At 55.5% G+C, this 13,057-nt stretch overlaps 1 protein-coding gene across 1 annotated transcript in view; it reads left to right on the top strand.

The window, feature by feature from the left end:
- The window catches only part of SND1 (staphylococcal nuclease and tudor domain containing 1), a 475,599-nt gene that overhangs the window by 232,688 nt on the left and 229,854 nt on the right, over positions 1-13,057 (top strand). The window contains exon 13 of the mRNA XM_045027292.1: positions 8,249-8,359. Within this exon, the coding sequence (XP_044883227.1) occupies positions 8,249-8,359 (111 nt within the window). The remainder of the gene's footprint in view (positions 1-8,248; positions 8,360-13,057) is intronic.

Below are 13,057 nucleotides of genomic sequence, written 5' to 3'. Positions count from 1 at the left end.
AGCGCCTCCCACCGAGGCTGGGAGAGCATGTGTGTTAAACGGGCCCGGACAGCACTGTCCATTCTGTGACGACGGGTTCCGTTGCTGGGACCGATGGGGGCCTTTGCTGGTGTGGGAGGTGACTTGGTCAATGTGTGGGCACTTGCCCGTGGAAAGGAGATCTGACAGCCTTGCTAAGGGGGGCAGAACAACTCCCAGTGGCTGGGACTCGAGGTTAGACACATTCAGCCTTGAAAGAAGGTGCCATTTCCTGGCAGCGAGGCTGATTGGCACAGTTCACTGGGGCGGTGGTGGGCTCACTGTCGCCTGGAGTCTTTAAGAAGAGGCTAGATATGTTCCTAAAAGCTCTGCTTTAATGCAGCATTGGCCTGGATGGTCGTGGTGGTCCTTCCTGGCCTGGGAGTCTGTGACTCCCCCTCTTCATCCCCTTCCTTCACGGGGGGGTGTGGGGACCGGGATTGCCCTCAGCATGCTCTAAACACTCGCAGCTCTGCTTTAAGATAATGATTATAATCATACTTCAGGGCTTCAGCTGGCTGCCTGCAAGGGTCAGGAAGGAATTGCTCCCTCTCTGCCGTGCATAATTGGTGAGGTGTATTTTGCGTTTTTCCCCCGCCATCTTCTGAAGTATCAGAGATTGGTTGGAGATAGGGACACGGACAGGGTAGGCCAGTGCTGTGACGTGATGCAGAGCGTCTTCTGGCTTAGATACCTGGCTTGTGGGTCTTGCTCATCTGCTCAGGGTCTAACTGATCCCCAGATTTTGGGTCAGGAAAAGGTTTCTCCTCAGATCAGGCTGGCAGGGACCTTAGAGTTTTCCTCTGCAGCGTGGGGCATGGGTCACCTGGGCAGGGCTAACCTAATGGCTTTGTGCCATCGGGCATTGCTGGCACCGTGGTCTCTCCCTGTGGCTCACCGTTTGCTCTCCCGCGATCTGAAATGCCTTGGTCTCAATACAAGGGTAGGCAGTTGAGATTTAAATCAGGCCAGATGAGATGGTCCTTGAGCCTTAAACGCTGTGAAACTCGGTTAAAACGTATGTCGGGCTGGAGCCAAGCTGCCTGCGCTGGCTGGGGTCTTCCCATCAGCCTGGCCGTGCCCGGCCCTGCCTCCCCTGCAGAGGAGTCGGTGTGCTGCGAGAGCCCAGGTGGCGGTGCCCGTTGCTTTGCGATTCCGCGCTGCTCCCCGGGGGAGGCTGTACAATGGGAGAAAATGCCAGCTACTTTACTTGTCTTAGAAAAGCCATAACTGTGAGATCGCTGAATAAATGAAGCCATCAGCTAAAGTGGCAACAAGATTACAGCGCTGCAGAAACGCTGGGGGCAGGATGAAATGGTCTGTTTAGGGAGCGGGGAGCCGACTTGTGTTTTCCTCAGCGCTTTACTCGTCTTCAATCCCCACCCCCACCCCCAGGATCTCTTGCTCCTGCTGCCTGAGCGTTCCCCTACAACACAGTTGGGTTAAGGGTTCAACTGACGCATGCACGATTTTCCCCCGTCCCTGTGGAGGGCTGATTCCTGCCCTGAGCTGGGTACCCACCCAGTCCCCCCTAACTCCATGCAATGGCAGCAAGCCCCAGGGCACAGGAGCTGCAGGACCGGGGCAGATGCGGCCTGGTATCCCACCTTCACCCGTGGCAGTACCAGAAGGGTGGGGATGTGCCTGAACCGCTCTCGCTGTCTGAGGTACCGTACTTGCCTGGCCGTTACTGTATTATCACAATCTCCTCATGTCTGTATCCTGCCAGCTCCCTTGGGTGGCCGGGCAGGGGGTCACCCACATACTCTGGGGAGAGCTGAGCCCCAGAGCAGCGGTGTGGCTGGCCCAAGGTCACACTGGCTGTGATGGGGTAACCTGCCCCCCTCGCGGGTAGCCTGGCTCTGAAGCCAGGACAGTGGATGGGCCCTTCCAGAGCTCGTCTGTCGTGTTCCTATGGTGCTGCTCTAGCTGTGTCTTCGGGCTTCCCCGCTGCAGAGTCGCAGCCCGTGGTCTCTTGCTCACCCTCTGCTGAGGGGGCCCCCCGTCCAGCCGCACCCTGAGCTGGAGCGTGTGGTCCCTCCACTCTGTGCACGGGGTGGGAAGTGGCTGGGATTGGAGCACACTGTGTCCTGTGTCTCTGTCGGCCACGGCCCCGGGGGAATGCAGGCCTGGGGCGGGAGTGCTTGTCACAGGCGTTTACCTGCTGCTTGCAGACGTGGGAAGCTCTGAGATCCTGAGCTGCGAGTGGTGGCTGTTGTGCTGTGCCAGGCTGGTAGGCTCTGCCCGGCGATGGGGAGGGCCCCTTGTTAGGCCAAGTGAGCACCACTGTCAGGATGTCCTTGCCAGGACCTTCAGTGCCGGCTTTCTCCGCGGCTGCTCCCAGAGCCGAGCTCCCAGGAGGGGCCGATGCCAGGCATGGCGGTGCTAGCCCTGTCCCCTGTGCTCCAGCAGGCTGAGCTGTCTGGCTGCAGCAGCCCGTGGTTGTGAGCTGATTCTCAGTGGCTGGGGGGCTCTGGATTCCTTTGGCGTAGGACTGTCCAAGGAGAGGCTGTGGCTCCCCACCCACCCCTTGTTGCCAGGTCAGTGGGCTGGAAGCGCTGGCCCAGGGTATGGCTCCTTGCCAGAGGCAGATCAGTCTCAGGAGCTGAGGTGTCTTTGCTGTGTGTTGGGCCCCTCTGGCCAAACGTGGACGCTTGTGCTGGGTGCGCGCAGGAGCAGGAGGCAGGCTCCTGGCGATGGCTCTCGGGCTTGTCCCTCAGAGGATTTCAGTGCTTTCAGTATTAGTCCCATATGCCAGAGCTGGAAGCTGAGGTAGAGCGGCCATGAGGGACCATGGGCAAGTCACCCTGAGTCAGTGACGGGGCTGGCAAGAGTGCAGGAGACCAGGACTCCTGGGTTCCACCTGCCGGCTCCCTCCCTCCTTCTGTGCGTGGCAGTGGCTTTTCTGGGGGTGGTGAGCATGGGGTTCAACTACCCTCTTTGGGTGCTTGCTCACGTCTATTCCAATATAGGTGTGTGCTCATCGCATGCATTGTCGCAGGAAGACTTTCCTCCTAGTGGTATCAGTTGGGTCAGCTCTGGTGCCCCTGGAGTGGCGCCTCCATGGCGCGGTATCACCTTGGTTACGTACTCCAGCGTCTGGAGGGAGGCTGAGATTTCTCTGCTCCGGCTGAAAACGCGTCAGGTGGGTGAGTGGTGTGGAGCTGCACCCGTCAACTGTGCCCTCCCTTTGACAGCCTTCCCTGTACTCCAGGGCTGCAGCAGTGCCACAGACCCAGATCCCAGCAGGCGATTCTGAAATGGAGATGTTTTTTTCTTCCTAGCATGCCTGGCGAGAATTCCCCTCACCTGGAGCACTGCCGTCCACCCCAGAGGTGGCTGCATTTCAGCTCCCCTGTGGTTAGCATAGGTCGCTGAAGCTCTTGCAGGAGCTGGGGGGGAGCGCTGGAGCAATGTAAAATTGGAGAGAGTAGAATGGCAAATGGCCTCAGTTTGCTGAAAACCATGTCTCTACTGCCTAAATGTGCAGGGGAGGATGGAGTCTCAGATCAGCTCTGCCCCTTCCCCCCGTGCCAGTTGCCTCCAGAGCCCGATGGCTCTGAGCCTGCCAGGGCTGGAGCAGGGGTTTGGGCTGCTCGGCACAAGGAAGAGAGGAGCCCAACTAGTGCCACTCCTATGGCTGCTGTGCAGGTCTTGCTGCATGTTGGGCTGTATAAGTAGGGGCATTGCCAGCAGATCGAGGGACGTGATCATTCCCCTCTATTCGACATTGGTGAGGCCTCATCTGGAGTACTGTGTCCAGTTTTGGGCACTGCACTACAAGAAGGATGTGGAAAAATTGGAAAGAGTCCAGTGGAGGGCAACAAAAATGATTGGGGGCTGGAGCACATGACTTCTGAGGAGAGGCTGAGGGAACTGGGATTGTTTAGTCTGCAGAAGAGAAGAGTGAGGGGGGATTTGATAGCTGCTTTCAACTACCTGAAAGGGGGCTCCAAAGAGGATGGATCTAGACTGTTCTCAGTGGTACCAGATGACAGAACAAGGAGTAATGGTCTCAAGTTGCAGTCGGGGAGGTTTAGGTTGGATATTAGGAAAAACTTTTTCACTGGAAGGGGTTCCCTAGAGAGGTGGTGGAATCTCCTTCCTTAGAGGTTTTTAAGGTCAGGCTTGACAAAGCCCTGGCTGGGATGATTTAGTTGGGTTTGGTCCTGCTTTGAGCAGGGGGTTGGACTAGATGACCTCCTAAGGTCCCTTCCAACCCTGAGATTCTATGATTGCCAGGAAGTGCTCTGGGCCTCCGGTTTGGCCTGTGCGCGTCAGTAAATGCATCCACACTTCTACCTGTGCACAGAAGTGTCTGCCTGGGGTTGCATCTGGCCTCTCCCCCATAGGAAGAAAGCTGCTGTGGAGCCAGTGAGCTCCCCCCAGCCTGCTGAGCAGGGTGTGAGCGTGTTTGTGTGGATGCCATGCTGGGGAATGGGACCAGGTTTACAAGCCCCAGGGACTGAAACTCTTTCCGTCCCTGGAACAGGCACTGCCTGAGCAGCCGAGGGTCAGGCTCCTGCCCCCTCAGCCCTGACCACCGGGAGAGGGGTGGAGGGGGGCGCTCCGGCTGCAAGGCCCCTCTGCTGAGGTTGGTAACGTGGGGGCGATGGGGACACCTGCCAAGAGTTCACTGGACACCTGCCCAATGCCAGCGACTCAGTCAGTCAGCCTGGGTCAGAGATCTCCCCTTGGGAGAGCTGGGCTCTAGCCCCCATCTCCTCTAGGGACAGCCTGACCTGCTGTCCCCCACGCCCTGAGCTATTGCCTTTGCTCTTGAGTCCTGCAGAGCCGGATTCCTGCGAACTCCGTCTCGAAGGGGCGTCGCATTGGGGCACCTCTCGCAGTGCGCCAGGCCCCGGTGCGCGCTCTTCAGTACTGTAGCCCTGTCTTGTTGGTGTTCTTGGAAACCTGCTGGTTGAGGTGTCCCGAGGGAGGGTGCATAGCCCTAGTTCCAGGCCACGGGTGGTGTGAAGTGAAACCGGGAGCATCTTCCCATGAGAGGCGCTTTTATTCCCGTGCAGAAGCGGGCTTGGAGGTGAATACCAGCTCCACTCCCTCTCCTGCGCCTTTCCCGAGCCGCATCCCGTTCCCTGTAGGGCGCAGAGGGCTGGGTGCCTGGCTCCCATGAGCCCCGTTCGGAGCTGGGAGCTTCGTTGCCATTACTGTTGCTAATTTCACGCTTAGGTTTTCAACTCCAGCTGAAGAGATGGGATGCTAGTCCGCCCTCCTGGAGGGCAGGTGCCAATCACTGCCTGGGCGCCTCTCCCAGGAGCGTCTGTAATATTGAATCCGAAATCTAGGCTAACGTGATGAGAGCTTCTCCGTAAGGCACTTTGCGACAGCTGTTCTGGTCCCCCCCCAACCCCCCCGCTGCAAAGCTCCGGCTTTTAACATCAGCACAAACGCACAATACGAACCTCAACGAGCCGAGAAGCCGCAGACGTTTCTTTAGAGATGTGAAATGTGTCAAACTTCAGCAAGCAGCATTCGACCAGCATGTGCTGGCTGACAGGCTAAGAACCGGAATGGAGACTCAGCATTCTCGCCCACCCGCCCCCCTCGCTTTGTACAACAATCTGCAAATGCCGTTCAGAAGCAAGCGGCTGGGATGCTTTCTGCTGAAACGGAGAAAATCAGTTACCTAGGGAGTGAACCCTGGCCTCCCTGGCTGCTGTCCAGGTGCTCAGGCTCCTGAGCTGTTGCACTAACTGGCCTGGAGTAAGCCACATAGAAACAAGCTGCTAACTGCTAATCCTAGCAAAACTCAGCCCTTGGAAAACGAGCCCAGCTCTGCTCCCAGCTCCTCCTCCTCCTCCTCCTCCAACCCTCGTGGACTGCCCTTCAAGCACCTGGGCCAGCCTCCCACTCCAGGACCTCAGCTGAGGATCATGGTGCAGTTTGCTGGGAGCCCTCAGGCTGAGCCACGTAGTCCAGCTCTGCCAGGTGGAGATGGGAAGGGGGCTGAGTTCTTGGCCATGGCAGTGGGAGTCCACCCAGACACAAGCTTCAGATTGTCTTGGTGCTCTGAGGGCAGATGTCCTCAGTGAAGGACAGGGAGGTTTTCCCCTCAGCTTCAGCTGCTGCTCGGTCCAGGCTGGTCTCCTTCGGGCTGTTGGAAAGCCGCGATTTGGCACTGTGGGTCTCAGGAAGGTGGGGTGGAGCTGGGAGATACCTGTGTGTTGCTGCATGGCTGGTGAAAGCTTGCTCCCCTTGTGGCCTCGTACAGAAGCTGAAGGGTGAGCCCCCAGGGAGGGGATCTGGATGCTGATGCCCATCACAGCTCGCTGGGTGTAGCATGAGACACAGCTGCAGCATGTCAGCCCTGTCCTGGCCCCTGCCATGCCTGAGAGCCCAGCAGGGTGGCGTGAATGCTATGGAAGGGCCCTGCCGTAGAAGTGTGGATGCACGACCTTTGCCGTGGCCAGGAGGCGTGCATCCCGCAGGGCTGCTGGTGCTCTGTTCCGGGCTGTAGTGTCAAGATGCGTGTTGAGTCAGTTGCTGGGTGAGGCAGTTGCACTGAGAGATGGTTCATGCACTGGCTTACGGTGGCAGGTTGCGCCATTGGAGGCGGTGTTACTGGCGTTGGTCGGCAGGGCTCCTGGGTGCTCTGAACACTTCTGCTGCATGCTGGGTGGAGCCCTGTCCTCTGCTGCCTCCCCCCAAAATCAGGTTTTCTGTGCTGTGGACGAGCTGACTCCAGAGAGGAAGGCAGCGTGTTCTGCATCCCGCATGTGGTTCCCAGGGACCCGAGAGGCCAGAAGGTGGGTGGCAGCTGGAGGCGCGGAGGTTAGCGGAGTGGTGTGGCCTGGCAGTGCGGCGGGGAAGAATCCATGGCCAGAGCAGGGTTCCTTGTGCCACATCCAGGCCTTGGCTGGTCTGCCCTGGCCTGTGGCATGATGGGCTGTGTGCCGAGAGAGTGTGGTGAGGAGGCCTCGCCCGTTGCACCAGCCTCTCCGGGCAGCAGGTCCCATGTCTTGGGGAGAGCCTCTGCGGACCCACGCTGCCTTGTGAAGCAGGATGCACATGCTGGGCAGATAATTTAACCACGTTCCTCTGTCCCCTTAAAAGGGGTTCAGTCACCCGGAGTCTTCAGGGCTGTGGGTTGGGGCAGGGGCACCTGTGCTTTGTCATCCACATGTGTGGGCGGAGTGCGGGGAGTGGAGGTGTCTCACTGCAGCACCTGGCTTGGCTAGGAAAGCAAGGGGGTGTGGGCTGCTGGGAGCTAATGGCCTCCTGTTCGCCCTCCGCGGTGCGGTGCGTGCCTGGGAAAGGGGCTGAGGTGCTTATTCCTGGTTGCCTGGCATTTCGAGTGCTACCTCTGCAGCTACCTGCTGCTGATTTCCTCGCTTACAAATTCTCTGATTCCCACCCCCCGCCCCAAGCGAGACCTAATCTCAGCTTTGGGCACCAGCCCGGCCTGACCCCCTCCCCACGACACAGAGCGCGGCTGAGTCCTGGGTTTGTAAGTTGTGAGTTACCGGTGCCTGCCCTGCCCTGCGTGTGTAATGGGAGGGGAATTACTGATGTGCTGGGCCAAGGACAATTCATGAATTTGTTTAAAGCAGCATAATGCCATGGCAGCCAGTTGACCGCGCTCTGCCAGGGCTGGGCCCCGGATTGGCATGCGGGCTTCAAACCGCAGCCGCCACTCGTCGCACTGAGGAGCTTCCCCCCGATCTTTCCTTCCCAGTTGAGAAAAACACACACGGTTCTGGACATACGAGAGCGATGGGAGCCTTTGGCAGGCTGCTGTCTCCAGGTCCCATTGCAGCTCCCCTGGGTGAGCCTGGAACAGGGCTCGGGGTTGGCTTAACCCCCGAGTGCTCTGCCTTAGCCGCTCGCTTTCCCCTCACTCCCACCCAGCGCCCAGTCATGCAGCTCCAAGATCCACCAGCTCCATAGCTCCTAGGAGGGCCCTGCACCAGAGCTGTGGGGCGAGGAGCTGCTCTCCAGGGGGCTGTGGGGAGAGAAGCAGCTGCTCTGCCTGGGCTTCTGCTGGGGCCAAGGGATGCTGCAGCTCTCAGCGCCTCTGGGACCCACGCTGGGGCCCTGCCTCGCGGCTGAGCTACTGCTGCTGCTCCCATGTGTAGTGTTACATGTTACATACGTGACAGAGAGGGCGTAGCCATGCCCAGTGCATTGGGGGTGGGGTGGGGGGTGGGCTGCCAGGACTGACCTCCCCTCCCTTCCCCCAGGCTGAGTCCCCAATGTCTTTGTGTTGCAGAAACATTGCTGAGGCCCTAGTGAGCAAGGGCCTTGCCACAGTCATCCGCTACCGGCAGGACGACGACCAGCGATCCTCGCACTATGACGAGCTGCTGGCCGCGGAGGCACGGTGAGTGGGGGTCTCCGTGCCCGGCCAGGGTAGCTGCTGGGTGAAGGCTGGCGGCAGAGCACGCCAGGCTGTGGGGTGTGGGAGAGTGCCACGCAACGGACTGGGGGGGGGGGGGGTGCGGGCACTGGGCACAGACCATGCCTGGCTGTTCTCCGTTCTGCCGTGGGGACTATCCCGGGCCTGGGAAGGGTCCCAGCAGAGCCCCCTGGGACGGGGCAGGCTGCCTCCACTTCCACCGTGAAGTCATTGCTGCAGCCAGGCGTGGCTCCTCCCCTCCTGCCTCATCACCCCCCCCCTCCTTGGGCAGCAAATGGGGGAGGGGCTCGCTCCTCCCCTCCTGCCTCATCACCCCCCCCTCAGGCAGCAAATGGGGGAGGGGCTCCCTGGCTGAGCTCCCCACCCTGCAGGCCCTGTCCGCCCCTTGCTCTGCCCCTTCCCCAGATTGCTGACTGACCGCAGCTCTCAGGGCTGGGGATAGTGAGTCCCCTGCAGCCCCCTCCCCCATGGCCTCCGCTGGCTGGCTGGCTCCACCTTGAGTTCTCGGTTACCCTCCTGCTTTTCCAAACTCGGCCCCTGCTCCCCAGCTGTGTAACTTGCCCGAGCCGGCCCCATTCATCTGGAATCCTCGCCTGGCCTGGCCTCTCCGTTCTCAGGCTGCGGTGCTGCGAGCCCCAGCGCCTTGCGTTGCAGAGTGAATGTCTGGTGCTGCAAAGGGCTCTGGAGCGCTGGCAGCGTGCCAGGCGTGCTGTGAGTCAGTGGGTACGGCGGATTGCATTTGGATTCTCCATGTTAATTCTGGAGCTCCCAACAGGCAGATTAAAGAAGATAACATTTTAAAAATGCCTGGGAGATTGTTTGAATCTTCCGGCCCATTGCACGTATCAAGCTTGAAAAGGTGGTCGGGCTGAGGGGAGTTCAAAGGGCCGAGCTTCGTTCCCTGGGGCCGCGTACACTGCAGAAAGCGTGGAGAGCTTCCTGCCCCAGCCTGTCTGCGGGAGCAGTAATTGCATTTAAAGAATATGACATCTGAGCCGATTCAGAGGACTTCCAACACATTCTGCGCTCATGTAATTAGGTTGGGGTTATCTTGGTGAGAGAAATGCAGGCAAATGTTCCTTTTGCCTGGTGCGTCTTCTGTTCTGTCGGCAGCAGAACGGGCAGAGCGAGCTGCAGCTCTGCAGGAGGCGCCTCTGGCCCGGGGCCCATTCCCCAGCTCCCCTCCCTTCTCTGCCTGATAGAATCATAGAATTCAAGATCAGAAGGGACCATTATGATCATCTAGTCTGACCTCCTGCAAGATGCAGGCCACATTAGCCGATCTACCCACTCTTTTAGCAAGCGACCCCTGCCCCATGCTTCGGAGGAAGGCGAAAAACCTCCAGGGACACTGCCAATCTGCCCTGGAGGAAAATTCCTTCCCGACCCCAAATATGGCGGTCAGCTGAACCCCGAGCATGCGGGCAAGACTCTCCAGCCATACCCTCTGAAAGAGGTTAAGAATATCATATTATTGACCCAATTTGACCCAATTAAGTACCAGTTTGGCACTTAATTGACCTATTGACTAAGCCCGTTATCCTGTTATACCATCTCCTCCATAAACTTATCTAGCTTAATCTTAAAGTCATGGAGGTCCTTCGCCCCTACTGTTTCCCTCGGTAGGCTGTTCCAGTATTGCACTCCCCTGATGGTTAGAAACCTTCGTCTAATTTCAAGCCTAAATTTCCTGACTGACAATTTATATCCGTTTGTCCTCGTGTCTACATTAGCACTGAGCTGAAATAATTCCTCTCCTTCCCTGGTATTTATCCCTCTGATATATTTAAAGAGTGCAATCATATCTCCCCTTATCCTTCTTTTGGTTAAGGAAAACAAACCGAGCTCCTCAAGTCTCCTGTCATACGACAGGCCTTCCATTCCTCGGATCATTCTAGTGGCCCTTCTTTGTACCCGTTCCAGTTTTAACTCATCCTTCTTAAACATGGGAGACCAAAACTGCACACAATACTCCAAATGAGGTCTCACCAACGCCTTATATAACGGGACTAGCACTTCCTTATCCCTACTAGAAATACCCCGTCTAATGCAACCCAAGACCGCATTAGCTTTTTTAACGGCCACATCACATTGCCTACTCATAGTCATCCTACGATCAACCAGGACTCCCAGGTCCTTCTCCTCCTCCGTTACTTCCAACTGGTGCGTCCCTAGCTTATAACTAAAATTCTTGTTAGTCATCCCTAAATGCATAACCTTACACTTCTCACTATTGAATTTCATCCTGTTACTAATACTCCAGTTTACAAGGTCATCCAAATCTCCCTGGAGGATATCCCGATCCTTCTCCGAATTGGCAATACCTCCCAACTTGGTGTCGTCCGCAAACTTTATCAGCCCACTCCTACTCTTGGTTCCCAGGTCAGCAATAAATAGATTGAATAAAATAGGACCCAAAACCGAACCTTGAGGAACTCCACTGGTAACCCCCCTCCAACCCGACAGTTCCCCTTTCAGTACTACCCTCTGCAGTCTCCCCTTTAACCAACTCCTTATCCACCTCTGGATTTTCATTTCGATCCCCATCTTTTCCAATTTAACCAATAATTCCTCATGCGGTACCGTATCAAACGCCTTACTGAAATCCAGATATATTAGATCCACCGCATTTCCCTTGTCTAAAAAATCTGTTACTCTCTCAAAGAAGGAGATCAGATTGGTTTGGCACGATCTACCTTTCGTAAATCCATGCTGTAATCTATCCCAGTTGTCATCGGCCTCCTGCTCCTTAACCACTCTCTCTTTCAAAATTTTTTCCATTACTTTGCATACTACAGATGTTAAACTAACAGGCCTGTAGTTACCCGGGTCACTTTTTTTCCCCTTCTTGAATATAGGAACTACATTAGCTAATCTCCAGTCCAACGGTACAATCCCCAAATTTAGAGATTTATTAAAAATCATCGCTAACGGGTTAGCAATATCACTCGCCAATTCCCTTAATATTCTAGGATGAAGATTATCCGGGCCCCCCGATTTACTTCCGTTAAGCTGTTCAAGTTTGGCCTCCACCTCAGATACCGTAATGTCTACCCCCATATCTTCATTCCCATCGGTCCCTCTATCACTATTCCTTAGCCCTTCATTAGCCTCATTAAAGACCGTGGCAAAATATTCATTCAGATATTGTGCCATTCCAAGATTATCCCTAATCTCCACTCCGTTTAAAGTTTTAAGCGGTCCCACTTCTTCCTTCCTATTTATATGGCTAAAAAACCTTTTGCTATTGGTTTTAATCCCCTTCGCTAGGTCCATCTCCACCCGTCGCTTTGCCTTTCTCACTGCATCCCTACACCCTCTGACCTCAATAAGGTAGGTTTCTTTGCTGATCCCTCCCATTTTCCACTCCCGGTACGCTTTCTGTTTTTTCTTAATGACCCCTCTAAGACGCTTGGTCATCCAGCTCGGTCTAAAACTGCTACCTACGAGCCGTTTTCCCTTTCTCGGGATACATGCCTCTGACAACTCCTGCAATTTCAACCTGAAGTAACCCCAGGCGTCATCTACCTTTAGATTCCTAAATATGTTGGTCCAGTCCACTTCCCTAACTAGTCGTCTTAATTTAGTAAAGTTAGCCCTTTTGAAATCGTAAACCCTAGTCTCAGATGCAATATTAATTATCCTCTCATTAATTTTGAAACGAATTAGCTCGTGATCACTCGAGCCAAGGTTGTCCCCTACAACTATTTCCTCTACAAGGTCCTCATTACTCACCAAAATCAGATCTAAAATGGCATCCCCCCTCGTCGGTTCAGCAACCACTTGATATAGGAATTCATCAGCTATCACGTCTAGGAAAAGCTGAGCCCTATTGTTATTACTAGCATTTGTTTCCCAATCTATATCTGGGAAGTTAAAGTCTCCCATGATCAAGCAGTTCCTATTAGTGTTTACCTCCTTAAAAACATTAAAGAGCTCTCTATCCGTCTCCAAGCTAGATCCTGGCGGTCTATAGCACACCCCAATCACTATCCCGGGTGAGGCTCTGGTAGTTTTCTTCCCTAATGTGACCATCGCCCACACAGACTCCGTATTAACCATTGCATTGCTAGTTATTTCATTACATTTCACCTCATTATTGATATACAATGCTACTCCCCCACCTTTACCTTTGCATCGGTCTTTTCTAAACAGCACATACCCTTCCATACCTGTACTCCAGTCATGGCTATCGTTCCACCATGTTTCGGTTATTCCTACGATATCCGGTTTCAATTCTCGGACCAGGAGCTCCAGTTCCTCCATTTTATTACCTAAGCTTCTCGCATTGGTGAACAAACATCCTACCTTTTGCTGTTGGGCTCCTCTCACTCTTCTCACCCCTCTCGGTAGGGACACAGTACTACCAGTATGACCTGTCGATCTAGTATCCGTCCCCCCCCTCTTCCTTACACCTAACCGTCCCCCTCTGGCTATATCTGTTGTTATCTTGTTGTTCTCACTCCCAATGTATAGATTTGGCGTGGAGTGCACCAGGGCCTCTCCCAACCGTCTCCCCCCAGTGTCTAGTTTAAAGCTCTTTTAATCAGATGAGCCAGCCTCCCTCCTAGAAGTCTACTTCCTTCCCTACTTAGGTGGAGCCCATCCCGTGAGAACAGTTCTCTGTCCCCAAAAGCCTCCCAGTGCCCATACATCCCAAAG

The sequence above is a fragment of the Mauremys mutica genome, chromosome 1, assembly GCF_020497125.1.
Source record: "Mauremys mutica isolate MM-2020 ecotype Southern chromosome 1, ASM2049712v1, whole genome shotgun sequence".
NCBI lineage: Eukaryota > Metazoa > Chordata > Testudines > Geoemydidae > Mauremys > Mauremys mutica.
This window is presented reverse-complemented; position numbering and strand designations above follow the sequence as displayed.